The sequence below is a fragment of the Schistocerca piceifrons genome, unplaced genomic scaffold (assembly GCF_021461385.2).
Source record: "Schistocerca piceifrons isolate TAMUIC-IGC-003096 unplaced genomic scaffold, iqSchPice1.1 HiC_scaffold_2315, whole genome shotgun sequence".
Taxonomy (NCBI): Eukaryota; Metazoa; Arthropoda; class Insecta; order Orthoptera; family Acrididae; genus Schistocerca; species Schistocerca piceifrons.
Window position 1 is genome coordinate 249,579 of NW_025728246.1, and position 20,408 is coordinate 269,986.

The following is a 20,408-nucleotide window of genomic DNA, read 5'->3' on the forward strand; positions in this document are numbered from 1 at the left end:
CATTCAAGTAACTTTAATAAAAATGACATTAGAACTGCGAATACTCATTTAGATTCATGTTTTGACCTCTATTGACATAATTTTTCACAGTAATGTTCTTGATTATGTAAATTATGATTGTTTTGCTTTACGGGTGGCAACTAGTAGTAATATGTCCTAATACGTAAGAAAACAGCAATTGTAAAGTTATTTTAGATTAATTTGTTAGAATATGTTGCTTTCAAGTATATAAGAAATCGTTAATGGAAATTTTTTGAATAATGCAAAATCTTTTTTCAAAATACTGAAAAAATGCAGTTACGCAAGAGAAAACCGGTCAAGCAAACTTTTAATTTGCATGCAATGTTATTTCACTTGGAAAAAATGTGTATATAAGGTGTGAATCGATATAATATGGAAACATTGTTATATGAAAATTATTAAATTATTCAAAGTAAGTTGTCTTTTTTGTATAATTTTGGCGTTAACTGCATACCCTATGTGTGAATAAATGACAGCATAAAAATAATATATGTAACTAATGACTGTTAGGTTTGAAATTGTAGACACGTGAACCAAATACTACTTAGAGGACACTGTTCTTCATGAAAGCGGTGAATTCAATGTTTCTTTGCAAATACAAGTCAGCACGTCACTCTTAACGGAACAAAATACACTCCTGGAAATTGAAATAAGAACACCGTGAATTCATTGTCCCAGGAGGGGAAACTTTATTGACACATTCCTGGGGTCAGATACATCACATGATCACACTGACAGAACCACAGGCACATAGACACAGGCAACAGAGCATGCACAATGTCGGCACTAGTACAGTGTATATCCACCTTTCGCAGAAATGCAGGCTGCTATTCTCCCATGGAGACGATCGTAGAGATGCTGGATGTAGTCCTGTGGAACGGCTTGCCATGCCATTTCCACCTGGCGCCTCAGTTGGACCAGCGTTCGTGCTGGACGTGCAGACCGCGTGAGACGACGCTTCATCCAGTCCCAAACATGCTCAATGGGGGACAGATCCGGAGATCTTGCTGGCCAGGGTAGTTGACTTATACCTTCTAGAGCACGTTGGGTGGCACGGGATACATGCGGACGTGCATTGTCCTGTTGGAACAGAAAGGTCCCTTGCCGGTCTAGGAATGGTAGAACGATGGGTTCGATGACGGTTTGGATGTACCGTGCACTATTCAGTGTCCCGTCGACGATCACCAGTGGTGTACGGCCAGTGTAGGAGATCGCTCCCCACACCATGATGCCGGGTGTTGGCCCTGTGTGCCTCGGTCGTATGCAGTCCTGATTGTGGCGCTCACCTGCACGGCGCCAAACACGCATACGACCATCATTGGCACCAAGGCAGAAGCGACTCTCATCGCTGAAGACGACACGTCTTCATTCGTCCCTCCATTCACGCCTGTCGCGACACCACTGGAGGCGGGCTGCACGATGTTGGGGCGTGAGCGGAAGACTGCCTAACGGTGTGCGGAACCGTAGCCCAGCTTCATGGAGACGGTTGCGAATGGTCCTCGCCGATACCCCAGGAGCAACAGTGTCCCTAATTTGCTGGGAAGTGGCGGTGCGGTCCCCTACGGCACTGCGTAGGATCCTACGGTCTTGGCGTGCATCCGTGCGTCGCTGCGGTCCGGTCCCTGGTCGACGGGCACGTGCACCTTCCGCCGAACACTGGCGACAACATCGATGTACTGTGGAGACCTCACGCCCCACGTGTTGAGCAATTCGGCGGTACGTCCACTCGGCCTCCCGCATGCCCACTATACGCCCTCGCTCAAAGTCCGTCAACTGCACATACGGTTCACGTCCACGCTGGCGCGGCATGCTACCAGTGTTAAAGACTGCGATGGGGCTCCGTATGCCACGGCAAACTGACTGACACTGACGGTGGCGGTGCACAAATGCTGCGCAGCTAGCGCCATTCGACGGCCAACACCGCGGTTAGTGGTGTGTCCGCTGTGCCGTGCGTGTGATCATTGCTTGTACAGCCCTCTCGCAGTGTCCGGAGCAAGTATGGTGGGTCTGACACACCGGTGTCAATGTGTTCTTTTTTCCATTTCCAGGAGTGTAGACAGATCTGAAGGCAATCTCTGGAGTACCCCAGGAAGTGTGATACCACCGTTAATGTTTGCATTGTATATAAATGACCTAAAATAAAAAGTCCTGAAATCTAATTAAGACTGTATGCTGAAAACGCGATTGTCTATAGGAAAGTAGCAACGCCAGAACACAGTATCCCTTCGCACATGACCAGCAGTGTGGTGATGAGTGGTGCAGGCTCTGGCAGTTGACCTTGAACGTAAATAAAAGGAACATGGGGCGCATACTTAGTAAAAAGGTCCACTGGTGTACAACTACAATGAAGTGATGAAAGTCATGGGATAGTGATACGCACCTGTACAGATGGCGAAAGTACGGCGTACACGGGGTACAAAGAGCAGTGAATTGGCGGAGCTCTCACTTGCACTCGGGTGATTCATGCGAAGAGATTTCCCAAGTGATTATGGGAATTAACAGACTTTGAACGTGTAATGGTAGCTGTAGCTAGACCGATGGGACATTCGATTTCGGAAATCGTTAGGGAATTTAATATTCCGAGATTCACAGTGTTACGGGTGTCCCTATATTACAAAATTTCAGACATTGCCTCTCACCACTGATAGCGCAGTGGCCGACGTTCTTCACTTAACGACGTTTGCGTAGAGTTGTTAGTGTGAACAGAGAAGCAACATTGCATGAAATAACCACAGAAATGAGTGTATGACGTACGACGAAAAGATTCATTATGACAGAACGGCGCAATTTGGCGGCGTTAATGGGCTATGGCAGCAGACGACGGACGCGGGTGCCTTTGCTAACAGCACGACATCGCCTGAGGCGCCTCCTCTGGTGTGGTGACCATCTCGGTTGGACACTCGACAATTGAAAAACCGTGGTATGGTCAAATTAGTGCCGATTTCAGTTAGTAAGAACTGATGATAGGCTTCGAGTCTGCCGCGGATCTCACGAAACAATGCACCCAACTTGTTAACAAGGCCCTGCGCAAGCTGCTGGTTGTTTCATAATGGTGTGTTCTGTATTTATACTGAATGGACTGAACCCTCTGGATGTTCAGCTACTTGGAGACTATTCTCAGCCATTTGTGGACTTCATGTCTCGAGACAAGGATGGAATTTTTAAGGGATGACAATGCGCCATGTCACCGGATCACAGTTGTTCTTGATTGGTTTGAAGAACACTCTAGACAATTGGAGTGAACAGTTTTGGCCACCCATATCGTCCGACGTGAATCCAATCGAACATTTATGTGACATAATAGAGAGGTTACACGGAAAGATGCGAGGGTCTCTGCAATTTGTCGGACACTGAACCATCCGCCTGACCGTGACTGCAGAGATGCACTCGCCAAATCACCATGTAGTAAGAGGGTTCCAAATATTTCGTGAAGACTTTGGGATGGATTGATTACCACCGTAATGTGATCTGCGCAATCCTGGTCGCTGTATCGACATTCAGATGCAGACAGTTTCTGTATAGCTTTCAAAGTCTCATTTAGAACCGACTTAGGCTGTCTGCTTTGCTAGATCCGGCTGCACGAGAACCTTATTAACAAGGACAACGGATTTCAACTCAGCCAAGCGTGGAATCCAGTAATAAAAGTTCTGCATGCGTACTGACGCCCATCAGTCATCCCGTCAGCGCAAGCTACCCCCACCACCGCGGCCTGCACATCCCTCGGTCCATACGCAGAGTCAGAGGAGGGGAGAGGCGACAGGCATATATACCACACCACCAGCCGCCCTAGGACGTCAGTCAACAGGAGTAACCTGATGATGATGGCACGTTACGCCGTCGAAAATTCGTTCTACAACGACCAGTCAACCCAGCTGCATGCCCGAGGGACCTTCAACCATCTCATTCGCCGGGAAAATCTACGAACCCACATACGCGCCTTTCTCTCCGAGGCACATCACAAAGGATCGATAATACTGAGATGTCGCTGTCCCCAAATCATGAAGGAAACACTGAAATGCTTCACTCTCTGGACGTAAACGCAGTCAGAAGTTGGAAACAGCGCGAAACATGACTCATCCGATCAAATGCCATTCCTCTCTTATTGTACCAAAATGAAAAATTCTCCTATCATAGCACAAAAATGGCGAGTATATTCTGGAGAGAGTTTAGGCTGTAGAAGAAGGGAACTAGCTTTACGACTTATCTGGCAGTTCAAAGACATTTAAATCGTAACTACTTGTTGATATTAGTAACCAGTTCAAGTAATACAAATACAACGTATCAAGTATAGTAACGTGACACATTATGTCATCCACCCAGGAACAAATCCACGTCCAGAAATTTTATCACCAAAAACCTTTTTTGGCTATTAAATGTATGGTCTTCAGCCGTATGACATTATACGAGTATGTAGTTTACTATGGCGAAACAATCTTCTGGATTCTGGGCACAGGATCAGCGGATGAAGGTGTGTCAACACCTTGCAGTTCAGAGAGCTCACTGTCCTCGTACAGTAGGGTTATCTCGTAAAAACGCGCGAACATGTCAAGATGTTTTGATTCAAATATCTTAAAATTTGCCAGACAACCCTTTCTTTACTTTTCTAACCCAGCCCTCGACATATTTGCCTTTTTTTGTTCCGTGGTAGGAGGGTTTTTTATTCTGGTTCTCAACTTTTATTATGCCATAATTTCGACATTATACCACCATAGCTTAGTAACCGATGCAGATTTTCGTTGACTCGGACGACGACAGATCCGGTGTATGTTTTTTATTGTCTTTGAAGCCATGTTGCTTATATCGAGGCAAGGGATAAACCTTTCATAAAACTGAATGAAGCTAAATTTTTAAAATCGAGTTTCCAATTTTATCATAAGAATGCATTTTTTATTTATGTGAATCACTTTAAACCGTTTCCGCCCATTCAGTACACATAAGACAGAATTTTACGTGCTAGATTTAGCTCGTCTGTCAACTATAGTATCTTGACAATCGATAAAGATTATTGGATGAAAAAAAAATCATTTTGAGTTTATCCATTTATCTTCCGTAGCAAAATTTGAACGATTCGTACGCGTGTAAAATATATAAGAGGCGCGTTCTAAAAACCTGTTTTCCACGTTTTTCCACACAAAATCCGAAATGTGCACATACACATGCCAGCATTAGCTAAGCATTAATTTCATCCTCATTAAAATATTTTGGAAAAGGAATTAATCGATTCACACAACTTCCATGGGTGTCAGCCCCGGTTCGACTTTCAGACTTTGCTCAATAGACTGTAACATAACTGCAATAAAATAGATGCTCGAATGGCAATGCAAATGGCTGCTGGTCTGGACTAAACCAAAAGCGTTTTACACCACGTTCCTAGCTCAAATAGGAACTGAAATTCAGTACTTCCCTCCCCTCCCGCCACTAAATCGCGATTTTGCGCGCGGCCTTGACATACTTCTACAGAGCTTCCGCGGAGTAATGGTATTTGACGTTTTTATAGCTTCATCATCATTGCGGGAATTTGTATTACTAATGAGTAGTTTTGGAATTCTATTTCGCCCTATAGCACCAGGCTTCGTGTGGTTTAGTGTTCATGTTTACAGGTACGACAGTTCTGTAGTGCCTTTTGCAGCTGTCGTCCTCTTATTTTTCGTCACGATCGTCTTCAATTGCCTTCTGTCACTATCAATAAATTTACTGTTCCGTCCGCCTTGTGGCTTAGCGTCTGATGTTTCTCCGCTTTCTCTGTATCCAATATACTCGTAAATCTTTGGTATGGTACATGCTGAAACACCGGTCACGTCGGCTACCTCGGTTACGGAGCTCCAACAATTTTCTCGCGTTCGAGCTCACTTGGCTCCAACATAATTCACTAACAACTACAGACAACACTGTTCCGACCAAACTGACACTTGAAACTTACTGAGGGCGTTGCACAAGTTGGCGTTCGTGGGCAAATACTGCAGCGCTCCCTGCAGATATGGCTAGCATCTCTATTTACGTTCAAGCATGCATTTTTCGCGTTGTTTATTTAGTCTAGTCCAACACCTGTACATTCCAGAGCGATAGGAAGGAAACATATTTTCAAACTTCAGTCCTCACATTTTAATAGCTAAAAATACATTTTTATGCAGCTGTACCACTCTACTATCCATGCTTCTTATATAGATTGTTAATTACTCTGGGGGGATAGTCTGTGGAGCTCTCTTTGATGAACAGGTCCATCTGATCCATTGGAACATTTTTTCTTTATTAAATCATGAGCCACTTCGATATCACGAGCGGCTAGGGTAAGAACGATGCGCGCAAGTATAGCATAGTTATTTTGGTGAAGCCTTATACATAACTGAGATGCGGCAGCTTCTCCGGGGTCTACTTACTAAAGACACGTTTCTCCTCAACAGCTACCCACTCCATCGGCACACAGCACAACCTGAGGTTGTTTTCTGACAAGGTGTGTACTATCCTCGAGGGCCGAGCCCTTCAGCTCTAACATCGATCCCCTGACACACAGTGTTCCACTGCCTTGCCGAACTGTGGTCGTTGAAGTTGGCACTGAACCTACAGTTACAGACGACTACCGGTGCACACCTATCCCCAGCTTTGGAAAGCCTCGTTAGCCAAACTCGTACCCACCCAATAAAACCTGAGCTTTCTGAAGTGATCGCCTTTTGTCAAGATCTAGGACGCACGTAGAGTCATAGGATGCCGCGGACGTGGTGGGCACTAACCCATCTTCATTTGATAGACGTGATGTCTGTTGTTTCGGACAGGTCCGAAAGAATAAGCACCACATACATAATTAAGGCGATGACGAGCAATACCCTCTTCAGTGCAGATGCACAGCAAGTTCGAAATCTTATGGGAGTCGGCGAGATGCCGCGAGTAATGAAGCTAATGAGTGGGGGCACTATATCAGTAGTGTGTGGTATAAGTTCAGAATTTGGGTCTGACGGGTAGGTGTATTAGGGTGGTCTGTGCGACTGTGGTGACATCTGTGTCCAGATGGCGTAGTAGTCAGCGCATCTGCCTAGTGAGCAGGAGACCTGAGTTCGAATCCTGGTGCGGTACAAATTTTCAGTATGTCCCATTCCCAATGCCTAATGGAGCTAATGTCTTTAATTCTTTGTGTTTCTTCACATGACAGTCACAATTATCTCAGTTTCTTCAAAAAGCTATATTGCGCTCCGGTCTCTTGTTTCCCCCAGTCCCAGAGACGATATGTTTCTTTTAAACAATTCCATGCACCTTCCACAAAATTTCGGAAGACCTGCCACAATATTTCGGCGCAGAGTCTTCTGGACATCTTCAGGTGATACTGGCGAAAATGCACCGGCACATGCTTGGTAGATTCACTTGGCGTTGCGCGTGCGCTACTTGAGAGCGTTCGATTCTACTGCGCGCGCGCCCTCCGTGGTGAAAACCCGCCGCATCGATATCAGTTCGATTTTATCACAGTACTACTACGAAGGGCACGAAGTTTTTCAATGACTGGATTCCATGCCGAATGCAATTCAAAACCGCCGTCTCGATTAATAAGAGACTCATGTCAGACAGTGATATTTCCACGGATCCATTAATAATAGACCTCCAAAAGTTAGACCTATGGGCCACTACTTTTGTCTCACTGTGCTCCATTACATCGAAGCAGCTATGCGCCGTCTTGCTACAGGTTGAGTTGAGGAAGTTCGCCGGAATTTGCGAGCAGACCCGGATACAGTCGTAGTTAAATCGGACAAAGGTAATGCTACAGTTTTAATGCTACGGGAGGACTATATTAATAAGATTAATGTTTTATTAAGCGACTCAACACATCGCAAAATCGATAAGGATCCTGCAACCCGAGCGGTGCGAAAACAGCAGAACTTCTGACTAACAGTTCCTTACCAAAGGAGGTAATTAAGAGACTCAAACCAATTGGTTCAGTTCCACCTAGTCTGTATGGATTGCCTAAGATCCACAAGGATAACGTGCAATTACGTAAAATTGTGAGTAATATTGGGGCATCCACCTACTACTTAGCAAAGTACTTGGCGTGTTTTTGCTCAAACTAATGGTGGGAAAATGTCCACATCACATGAAGAGTTCTATTTATTTATCAGCAGACTGAAGTTATTGCAGCTGCAAAGTAATGACTTGTTTGTCAGTTTTGATGTGGTTTCACTTTTTACAAATGTACCTCTTATGGGCTCACTACATCTCATTGGCAATAGGTTTGGAGCTGACATTACAGCGCTGTTCGAGCACACCCTCTCCTCTACGTATTTTTTATTTAACAACGAGTTTTATGAGCAATCATACGGTGTCGCCATGGGAAGTCCTTTGTGTCCCCTGGTGGCCAAACATTTTATTGAAAAATTTGAGCCGGCCGAAGTGGCCGTGCGGTTAAAGGCACTGCAGTCTGGAACCGCAAGACCGCTACGGTCGCGGGTTCGAATCCTGCCTCGGGCATGGATGTTTCTGATGTCCTTAGGTTAGTTAGGTTTAATTAGTTCTAAGTTCTAGGGGACTAATGACCTCAGAAGTTGAGTTCCATAGTGCTCAGAGCCATTTGAACCATTTTTTTGAAAAATTTGAGGAGCGAGCACTCACCTTTTAAACCAACAGTATTTTGGCGATATGTTGACGATAGTTTTGTAGTTTTGACCCCTTGGGTTGAATCGTCTGAGAGAGTTCCTATAACATCGAAACTCCATACACGAAAACATAAAATTTATTACGGAGTTGGGGAAGGAGGGTTGCCTGCGATGTTTAGACGTCTTGGTGCGACGCACACTTGCACACTTGGTTATTCAGTATATAGAAAGCCCACTCACACAGTCCTTTACTTGCAAGCCGCTAGTTGCCACCCTCCGGCACAAGCGATGGGTGTTTTGAAGACCTTGATTCAAAGAGCCGACGTCATCTCTGACACTAATACTTCGCAGGCGGAACTGGAGCACGTCCATACTGTATTTCTGAATGTCGCAGCAAGTGGAGAGAGCGCTGCAGACCTGTAAACGATAGAGCAGAAAAGAGGAAGAGGCCTTTAAAACGACTGCCTATTTACCATACGTTGGTAATATTTCAGCGCAAGTAGGGAGAATACTAAGATAATATAAAGCGAAAGCAATCTTTCGCCCTCCTGCAAAAATTTTGTCGCTGTTGGGATCTGTCAAAGGTGACCTAGAGCTGCGCAAGGCAGGTGCTTACAGGATACCGTGCGAATGCGGCAAATCTTATATAGGGCAAACAACGCGTACTGTGCAGGATCGCATTGTAGAACATCAACGGCATACTGGACTCCTTCAGCCTTGTAAGTCTGCCATCACCGAACACTGTATTTCCACTGGTCACGTAATGAATTACAGTGAGACAAAAATTGTGGCGCATACGTCTAACTTTTGGAGTTCTGTTGTTAATGAATCCGTGGAAAAACGACTGTCTGACAGTGAGTCTCTTATAAATCGAGACGGCGGTTTTGAATTGCATTCGGCATGGAATCCAGTCGTTGAAAAACTTCGTGTCCTCCGCATTGCACGGTCACTTTTGAAATGTCTTACTTTTTCAAGCATTGAATATACAAGGCGATTACAAGTTCCAGGAGTTACAGCTCGTGGCAGTTCCCTCTTCCTCGTCTTCATCTTACGTAAATGGCATTCTACTGCATGTGTCAGTTCAGCATTTCCTTCTCCTAATGTATTGTAAACTCAACAGACAAAAAGTTAGTAAACCCAGCGCGCATGCGCAGATGTATCGTTAGGCCTATACAGACGGCGCAGCGATATCTAGTCATGTGCTCAACCGCGCGCGCTCTACTTTACCATAAGGAAGTGACAGTCATCAATCAGTGAGATACTTATATTTCAGTGAACGTTGTAGGTACTTTAAACGTGGATGCCATGGCATCGGGTGAGCTGCTACGCCCCAGTGGCTTTTGTGTAACAAAGACAAAACTATCCAGTCGAGGGTCTGAGGAATCACAATCTGTGCATCGTCATGCTCTGTATGCAGCATCAGGACACTTGATTATACTGATAGCATATTACAGTGGGAGAAGCAGCGACAAGCCACTGGCGGGGAGGGGGATTTCTCTCAAACTGTGAGACCATCCATGGCTCATGTATTGCAGAAGTCCATGAAGAGCTGGGTCACAAACAGGTGCTCCAGTAATAGACCAAATGCTAAAGGGGAACTTGGCTTTACCTGCGATTTAATGACATTTTGGGTTGTCGGATGTTATGCCGGATATCGGCGTCGTATTTGCTCGTTATTTCTGTAACATAGCTCGTAACCTTCATCAGGTGCGACATGGGACTGCTCCTCGAGTGGACCTAGTTCAGTATCTATGTCTGTGTACTTCCCCCTCCACCGGCGGTGGCAGGCGTTCCCTTTGCGGTCCCCGCCTGCCCGCTGCGATTTTCTGGAACACTACCGTTCCGTTTTCCGTCCGCTGCGGTTCTGGATGTTCCCTCAGTTATCCGCGCCCACCAGATCCGCTCCTGGGTGTTCCACCTTCGGTCTGGTGCGTTTATAATTCCGTCTGAGGTACCAGGCGTTCCCCTTACGGTTGGCTCCCGCTCACTGCGATCTGCTGGAGCGTTGCCGTTCCGTTTCCGATCCGTCGCGATTCTGAATGTTCCGTCTGCGATCCGCACCCGTTGGACCCCCTCCTGGACGTTTCATCTTCGGCCCGCTGCGCCTGGCACTCTGTTGATCGTTTTCTACATCCAAGCCTTTCGTTCTTCTATTCGTGGTGAGATGCAGCTGTCCCCATTGCTCCCTTAACAATTCCAGAGCAGGTTCCCAGGCTCTACTTAGCTGTAACCCCATGTCGCGGTTCATGAGATTGTCAGTCACTTTTATCTCAGTCGATTCCCTTATAACTTTGTCCCATTATCTGGGTGCCTGAATTAGAATCTTGGTTTCATCATAATTGATGGTATGATCTCGTTCTCGACTGTGTTCAGCAATGGCTGACTTCATCACCTGTCTTAATCGGGCGTGCCTCTAATGTTCTTTGCACCTGATATGCACTGTCGTCTGGCCAAGGTAGACAAGCCACTTCGCAAGGTACATGATAAATCCCTGGTTTTCGTAAACTCGTGTCGTCTTCAGCACTCCCCACCAGTCCTCCGATCTTGCTGGATGGACGAAAAACACACTTAATATTGTGTTCACGGAGAATCCTACTGATTCTGGCAGAAATAGAACCAGCATAAGGCAGAAACGCCATCTTCTTTGCTTCATCTTGCTCTGCTTCTGGAACCTGTGGTGTAGCCTCTGGTTGGAGTGCCGCCGCAGTTTATTTGGTCGTATATCCATTTTTGCAGAACACAGTTTTAAGATGTTCTATTTCTATGGGTAGACGCTCGTGGTCTGACAGGGCACCTGCTTTGTGGACCAATATCTTAAGTACCCCATTCTTATGCACAGGGTGGTGACAGCTGCTGGCCTGTAGATATAAATCAGTTTGTGTTGGTTTTCGATACACATTGTGGCCAATTGATCCATCTGATTTCCTTTTGACTAGTACATCCAGAAACGACAGCTGGCTATTCTTCTCCAGTTCTATGGTGAACTTGATATTTGCGTGGCATGACTAAAGATTTTCAAGGAGGTCATTGAGCCTGTCCTTCCCATGAGGCCACATCACAAAGGTATCATCCACATACCTGAAGAAGCGTGGTATTTTATATCTGGCTCTCTCTAATGTCCTCTCCTGAGATCCCTCCATAAGCATCTGGGCAACCGTAGGAGACATGGGCTACCCATAGCTACAACTTCAGTTTTGCTTGTAATATTGGTTCCCGAAAAAGAAATACGTGGATGTCGGTGTACGCTTGAACAGGTCCAACAGAGCACCGTCAAATTTCTCCGCTATCAGTTCTAGTGAGTCTTTCAGTGTGACCCCAGTGAACAGTGATACCGTATCAAAACTAACCATTGTTTCTGAATCTATGATGCGTAGTTGCTTGAGGCATTGCAGGAAGTCTTCTGAGATTCGAATGTGGTGAACACACTTCCCCACATACGGAGACAGCAGGGTTTTCAGGTACTTGGCTATTGCGTATGTAGGTGCCCCATCATTACCGACAATTGGGAGTAGGGGGACACCCTCCTATGCATTTTACACAGTCTATATAGTCTAGTTGGCACTGGTGCTTTTGCCCATAGTTGTCTGATGATCATATTAGGCAACCCTGTTTGCTTCAGAGGAGCCCTGGTCTTGAAGTGTGACTCCACTGACAAGGTGGACAAGAAGACCAGGGTTCACATCAGTAAATTTTCAACAATTATGTACCAACAACAGCATAACTATATAACTACTGCTGCTTTTCACCCTCGGCCTAATGGTTTCTTGGTCCCTAGATGTAGGCAGCGGGGAGGGGGGGGGGGGGGCACCTTGTGGCCAGTTCTGCACCCAGTGTTCCTGGTCACTCGCAAGGTGGACACCGGGGTGCAGACAGTATGATGAAAACGACAGTGCTCGACACATGGTTTTGTGGAGAGGGATGTGGTGTCATATGAAGAGTGAGGTCCCGTGGTAATGTTGGTACCTCACGACGTAACCACAAGCTAAAGAAAGTCATAGCCAGACGCAGCCACAAATGATAGACAAAGACACGCTCTCCAGAAGTGCTGTACACCGCGATTGCAAGGAAATCGACTTACACCAGAGTGCTGGGCCGCTCACCCGCTCTGACAGCACCTTCGTCATAGTTCAGACAGACCAGTGAGCTAGTGAAAGGCTATTCCTGACTGTCATATTAGGCTAAAATGCTTCTGTGCAGAACAGTTATCCAGTGCAGGAACTATAAATAGTTGCGACTACTACAGTAATGTTATTCAATGTAAAGAACGGCCATCATTGTGTGCTGAGACTGTATTATGTATTATCGTCCCACATATGGACATGGATACCAGATTAAAGCTTTCTACTGAAGCTCAAATAATTATATTTATGTGTTGTGGGAGCTCAAATGGTTCAAATGGCTCTGAGCACTAAGTGACTTAACATCTGAGGTCATCAGTCCCCTAGAACTTAGAACTACTTAAACCTAACTGACCTAAGGACATCACACACATCCATGCCCGAGGCAGGATTCGAACCTGCTAACGTAGCGGTCGCGCGGCTCCAGGCTGAAGCGCCTAGAACCGCTTGGCCACACCGGCCGGCTGTAGAAGCTATTCTACCTACTGTAGAAGTCAAAACTGTGGGACAATCGTCTTGGTTTGCTACGATATGTAAGTAGGAACAGAGGATGCAGCTCGTTGTCTAGGCTGGGTTCACCAACAGACGTAGAACGAACTCAACAGTGTACCAGGGAAGTGTAATGCGACCCTTGTTGTTCGTGTTGTCTATTGATGACCTAGCAGACAATTTTACTGATACCTTGAGACTTTTCACAGATGATGCAAATACTGTTCGAACAAAAATTGTGTATGAATACTCACCGTGGTCTTGACAAGATTTCAAAATGGTGCCAAGGTTAACCTTATCCCTATCCTTGTTTCCAGTGTCACCTATTTTGGGATGGGAACCCACCCATGGTTACAGTGCAATTAATTGCACAACAAGTGTAACTGGCAATTTATATGTCTCAGACCTTCTTTCTTTTCTGTTGAAAACCTCTGCAATTTACCTCTCGCTTCCCAACCCCTCCCCATCCCTCTTAGCCCTTCCGTCCTTCCTTCCCCGTTCCAGTCTTCTTAGATATTGCTATCGGCGCTACCATAGCCTCTACCAGCCCCCATATTGACCCTCAGTTCATCCTAACCCTCTCCTTGCCGTTCTTCTCCCCCCATCCCCTCTTTCTCCCGCACCACTTCATAATGATTTATTCTTACCTTCCTTCTTTTATTCATGTAGACAAGGAAAACAGTACATACAGAGTGACAGTTATTGAACAATATGAAAAGAAAATGTAAATTAGTTACAAACTACGGTGTGCACGCACTTTATTCAACATGTAAACGTCACTGCAGAGATTCAGATTTAGGTTATGACATCTTCTATATGCCTTCCATCATTGGCGATGATGTGGCGCAGAAAAAATACCGAAATTCTGCCTGACCCGTTGAGGTGTCGAAACATCGATTCTGTCGATGACCTCATGAATGGCTCTTCTCAGCTCAGAAATTGTTTTCGAGTTATTGCTCTACACATTGTCTTCAGTATACCCTCACAAAAAGCAGTCCCATGTCTTCAGATCCGGAGAATATGGCGGCCGATCGAGTCCCATGCCAGTGTCTCCGGGTACCCCAGAGCCAGAATGCGGTCCCCAAATTGCTCCTCCAGGACATGAAACACTGTTCTTCGACGAAATCAGGGTCACTTTGGACAATGGGGATGAAATCATCTTTCAAAACCTTCACGTGCCGTTCGGAGTCTCTGTGCCATCAAGGAATATCGCACCAGTTATTCCATGGCTGGACACTGCATACCACACAGTCACCCACTGAGAGTGAAGAGACTTCTCGATCGCGAAATGCGGAGTCTCAGTCCCCCAAATGCGACAATCTTGCTTATTGATGAACCCATCAAAATGAAAGTGGGGTTCGTCGCCAAACCATACCAATCATGCGCATATTAATTCCCAACATGCCCTGCAGCCTCCAGAGTAGTTTGAACGTCCTAACTCAAACTGTTCAGCAGTTATGACGATTTTATTTCATATAGTTCAATAATTGTGAGCTGCATAAAAATGTATCCAGAGGTTTATGCATATGCACTGGGATACATGCATGTTGTATTGTTTCTTAATGGTTATATGTAATTCAGTTAGATTCATATTGTGCCCATGACAAGCTGCATATTGTAGTCAACGTCTGCACTGAGGTTGCAGCCCTGTATGGGTCATAAGTAAGATACCAACTACAGTAATATTACTCTATTTATCACTGCATTTTAGCATTTGCAGTGTGACACGTACCTTTGTAAATAATTTTAATGTAAGATGTATTACGAGTTTGGAATTGACTGCATACGTTATGTTTTATTTTGTAACCATAAGCAACACTATCTATTGGTTTGTGATGCAACTCTACATAGTAATTTTCTTCATAAGCAAAGCCTTCTGTCGGTTTGCGTTGTAATTCGACTGTATTATTTTACAATGCAACTACTTGTAGGGCATATGTGAAAGACATTTTACTAGTCTGAAGGTTGCTGCGGAACTTCTTTTATATTTTTAATTTTTTTAAAATACTGCTGTGCGCAAGTCTGTAGGTGATTGGCAGATTGATCGCTACACTAGCGCCCTCCTGTTACTGGTCTCTATTAAGATCACATAGCATAAAGCACCTGGCTGTGGTACACAGCATATGGCCAGGCACAAGTACCCATACATCGGTATAGTCAACAGTAATTTAGTAAGAAGGTTATTTATATATTTTTTAAAATTTGATGAAATTTTTGGCAAACTTTAGCAGTTTCATTGTAACATTTATGTAATCATTACCAGTTTGTGATACCTTGTACATATTGCTTTATAGTCTTCGAAAATAATGTAATATCAAAACATGTAAGATAATTTTCATCACATAAAAAATGTGACTGAGATAAATTTTGTTGCAAGTGATTTAACTGTTCAGAGACGTACACCTGTGTACATCATAAAATGAAATAAACGTTATATCCTCTGATTAAATATCGTTGAGTCACAACTGGAATCGGTCAACACATACATGGGTGTAGCAATTTGAAGGGTATAAAATGGAATTATCATGTGAGTTTAATCATACTTAATTCAGGTAGCAGAGTTCTACTGGTTGGTAAAATACCAGGAAAGTGAAATCCGTCTACAAAGGAGGTGGCTTCAAAACACTGGTGCAGTTCATCCTAGAATATTACTCAGATGTGTGGAACTCATATCAGTTAGGGTTAACAGAGCATACTGAACATGTAGAAAGAAGTGTGCACGATTGGTTACAGGTTTTTTCGGCCATGGAAGGGAGTCACGGAAATGCTGATGAACGTGACAGATAGACCACTATAGACAACCAACATAGCGCGAAATCTCGCTCATGTTGTGTAAATAAATAGTCTTAGTGAAGAATCTAGAAATATTCTAAATGGAACGGGAAGGAGCCCTGATAAGTGGTACAATGGGAAAGACCCTCTTCCTTGACCCTCTTAATGGTATGCAGGGTGTCGTTGTATAGGTGGAGGAATATAGCTTGCGATCTGAGCTGTGGAAAATATTTTTTGTAATTCTCACTGAAAGTTGCGTGTGAAGCTATACTTACATCTTCTTCGACGACATCTGTTCAAAGGTCACAGAAAGATGTATAGTTTAGTTGTCGTCTTACACAGGCATAGGTTTTCCATCTGTCTCAGCATAGGAAGAGTCACTTTTCAGGTAGGTCGTAAAAACGAATGTTGCACAACGTGTGGAGTTTTTCATAGCTTCATATGTGCATCGTATAAAGTTCTAAAGCTTTGTATCCCGGTATGTAATTTAATCATATTCCTTCGCAGGAACGTAGAATCTAATAACTTATTTGTTACTTTTTTCACTTTTACTTTCTTTATTCAGTTTCCTACAGCTATGATATATTTCTCATTTTTTTTATCCTAGAACATTTCTTAATTTGGTCACGTTTTAGGGCACGTAAAATTTGTAGGGGGCCTTTTATCTATTTCCTCCTTTAGTCATTAACTAACTTGATATTTATTTCTTATTTCAATATTATCCTTGACTCTTCTAATTCATTCCCTCACTCGTCATTACTTTTCTTGATGTGGCATTTATCACACATTCTTCTGTTTATTTGTATTGTAAGGATAAAATACAAAGCATTTTTTAGCTATGATCAACTTGTCTGAATGTTTGAATTATGCTGACGAACTAATTTCACTGCCTTATTACCCCATGTAATCAGATTTTCATAATAATTTCACTCTGTCCCTTTCCATTTAGTTTTTCATACACAATCAGTTCGTGCCAGTTCACGTTAATTTCTCCATTCAATTTGGCATCCGTACAATTTGTGCTAATTATACCGTCGATTTATGTGTGTGTGTGTGTGTGTGTGTGTGTGTGTGTGTGTGTGTGTGTGTGTCATGCAAATTTTCATGTCCAATACTCTAAAATTAGCTTCACCTTGCATGTTCTGTGACCAAAATGGTTAAGACATTTTATTCGTTTGGAGAATAAATAGCAGAGCTTGTGGAAGTCGATCGAATTCCAGCTAAACCATGTTGATCTTCAAGAATGTGTAGGGACAGAAGCTGAAATTTGTCTTTCACAGTATTATGATACCGAGATGCCTTACCGAAAAAATTTCTTCCAGATTTCAGCAAAATGACGAATTTAGAATTGTAAGGTGATTTTTTTAATACAAAACTTGGAAAAAATAAAAGAAAATTTTCATTATGAGCTGAGATATTTCATAGCACTCTATCAGCTGGTTTAAACTATTTTTTCGTGTTGGCACAGTTTTAAATGATGAATTTTTTTCTTGATTGGGTGTATGAGGGACTTTTCGATTTCCAGTGAATATGGCCATACAATAAGTGTACAATGTTGCCATATCTGAATTTTAATGTGGAATGTAGTGAAATGTATGAGTGGGATAATGTGTCTGTAATACATAAATTTGATTGGCATGTCAAAGCACATTTAGTAGATAAATACTTTTCAATTTTCTGCATGTAGTTTAATTTTCCATATAGTTCTTCTCCGTTACATATTATAGTTTAGATTAAAAACTTACTTCAAAAGAAGTTTCTTATTAACGCTTGTTATTCAGCTATACCTCTATGCTGCATAGTTTCTTCACGGTTCTGACATTTTAGTTTTTTTTTCTCTGTCATGTTTTTTCATAAACTCACATTTCAGCCAATTTTCTCTCAATAGTAGTGACTAACACGAATAAGTTACTGAATGAAATATTTAAATTCTTGTACATATTACGCAGTCCAAACATTCACTACACCAGTGACATGTAAAATTCCATATGCCATCAGAGTTATTATCCAGTTTTAAAGATGCTGTTTTTTAACTGGTGCTGTGTCATGTAAATTATTTTGTTTTCTACGACAGACATTGTCATAAAGATTGCCATGGATATCAGCACCATGAAAAATAATACCAGTGAGGGCAGCACAGTTTCTTGGCATTCTCACAAGTCATATCTTGCCAGTTTTTCAATATTTGTCACTGGTACGGGCTATGAATGCTGTCAAATGAAGCCTGTGAGGATCATTTCCACTATTTTATGTGTTTTCTAATGTTTCGTATTCCGAAGATATGAAAAAAATTAGGCTTCGAAAATAATTATGTCTAAAATTACATTTTGCTTTCATGAAAGCTTCAAGTTTTAAGCATCTGACAACAGTAGAAACACTCTGATAATCTTTTAAAAGACAATATTTTCGCCGTTGATTGTAAAAAGTTAGTGGCTCATATCTTGTCTTTTAATAAGTTCTGCGTGGCTGTAGACCCCAGCTATGAAACGTTAACCAACTTTGAAATTTTATAAAATATCTTTTAAATGTAACCGAAGAATCCGTCAAAATCATGTGATTTTGAATTTAATCTACTGCGGTCTGTTTGGAGCACACATAGAAAATGGTTTCATTTTGGCTACCAGAGACATGAACTCTACATTACGACCAACGAAAAGACTCAAAATGAACCAGGAGCTTTCTTGAAATACGTATGACATACATTTTAAAGAACTGGAACAGACTCTCCTCCATTTTTGCAATATCTGATAACTGTGTCTTGTTTATTTAAAAAAATTATGGTCACAAATTTCTATTTTGATGCAGTGCTATGTAGGCCTAATTTCGAAAGTCTGAATAAATGAAAGATATCATTAGTCTACCATTAGGACATGTGACAGCCTAATAAGAGTAACTGTTTTGTTGACAGGGCCCATACGAGATCGAATTAGAGGAGTTTTCACCATGCACTGATATTGGCAGTCTTGGTATTAAGTTCAATGTGCTCTACACTTTTGAACATTGGAAAGTTGCTTACAATGGAAACCTGACGTTTCCGTATGATGAAGACGACGAGGAACTGCTGGTATGTACTTACAAGGTCACTGCTTATCGTCCACTATTCTCGTATGCAACTTTCTCCTTCGTTTAGAATTTCTGCTTGTGTTACTTCGACTGCTAACTTCATTCAACTGGCATTTATTTCTTGGAGGAACTTCTACTTCTGCACACTCAGTATAGAAATTCTGATGTTCATTATTCTGAGCACAAACAGCGCTGAAAAATACTAAACTCTCTCTGACTTTAGTGGCTTCTGAGTTATCTAATACCAGTTCTTTAAAATAAAGCCAATAATCTGAATCCTATGAGCTAAATCTCTATAAATATGAAAAGGGAACATAGCCTGTGGAAAAGGCAGCATTACAAAAGCAGAAGACTGCTTGAGTGAGTTAATTAGTTGCATTTCTTCATATTTCAAGGCATGTTAGCTATTATGTAACATTGACACCTATTTCACGTAATAATACGCAAAAAGGACGCAGCTTGTTTATCATGACTTTATGAAGTAATAATGATACTTGAATGGAATTATAATTTTTTTTAAAAAATTGCATTGACTGTCTACTAACGACTGGTTGGCAGCCGGTGATTTACTTTTATGAAGAAAATAGTTTAAGAATAGAAGACCATAATTTTGCGCTGGAGTTAGGATGTCTTTCAGACTTGGATTTAATCTTTTCCACCCACTGTTCAGGTTTTACATCGAAAAGACAGTGACAAAAGTAAAAGCCAATGTTCAGAAGATGGATTAAAACTCAGGGTGAAAGGATGCCATGGACAAGATTCGCTGATGACACCGGTATCCTCTGTTGAACAGAGAAGCAATTGCAGGACCTTCTGAATGGAATGAAAAAGGTACAACCACAAACTGTGCACTGAGAGTAAACGAAAGAAAGACGACAGTAATGTGGAGTAGCAGAAATGACTAATATTAGAGATAGATTTAAAATAAAAATTTTGGACCATGAGCAGAGGGAATTCTGTCATGTGGGAAGCAAAATAACAAACGACGTGAAACACATGGATAAAGTAAAAAGCCAACTAGCACGGGCAGAGAGACCATTCCTGACTGAAAGAAGTAATTTGGAGAATAAATTTCTGAGAATGTGCGTTTGGTGTACAGCATTACATAAAAGGAAATCACCAGAAACCAGAAAACGAAGGAACTGCTATGCAAGGATGTTGAAAGATGGACTGATAAGAAACGATGAGATTCTCTGCGAAACTGGCGGGGAGAGGATTAGTGGAAAACAATTACAGGAAGAAGGAAGAAGATTTTAGACACCAGTTAAGGCATCAAGGAATAACTTCCTTGTTACTCGAAGGAGCTCTAGGTGGTAGAAACTGCAGAGGAAGATGGGGACTGCAACGTAACCAACAAATAATTAGGACTTTG

General features: G+C 42.8%; 1 protein-coding gene across 1 annotated transcript in view; it reads left to right on the forward strand.

Annotated features, from left to right (window-relative positions):
• Window positions 1-20,408, forward strand: part of LOC124742380 — a 145,770-nt gene that overhangs the window by 5,963 nt on the left and 119,399 nt on the right. Inside the window, exon 2 of the mRNA XM_047248802.1 lies at window positions 18,882-19,037. Coding sequence (XP_047104758.1) covers window positions 18,882-19,037 — 156 coding nt within the window. The remainder of the gene's footprint in view (window positions 1-18,881; window positions 19,038-20,408) is intronic.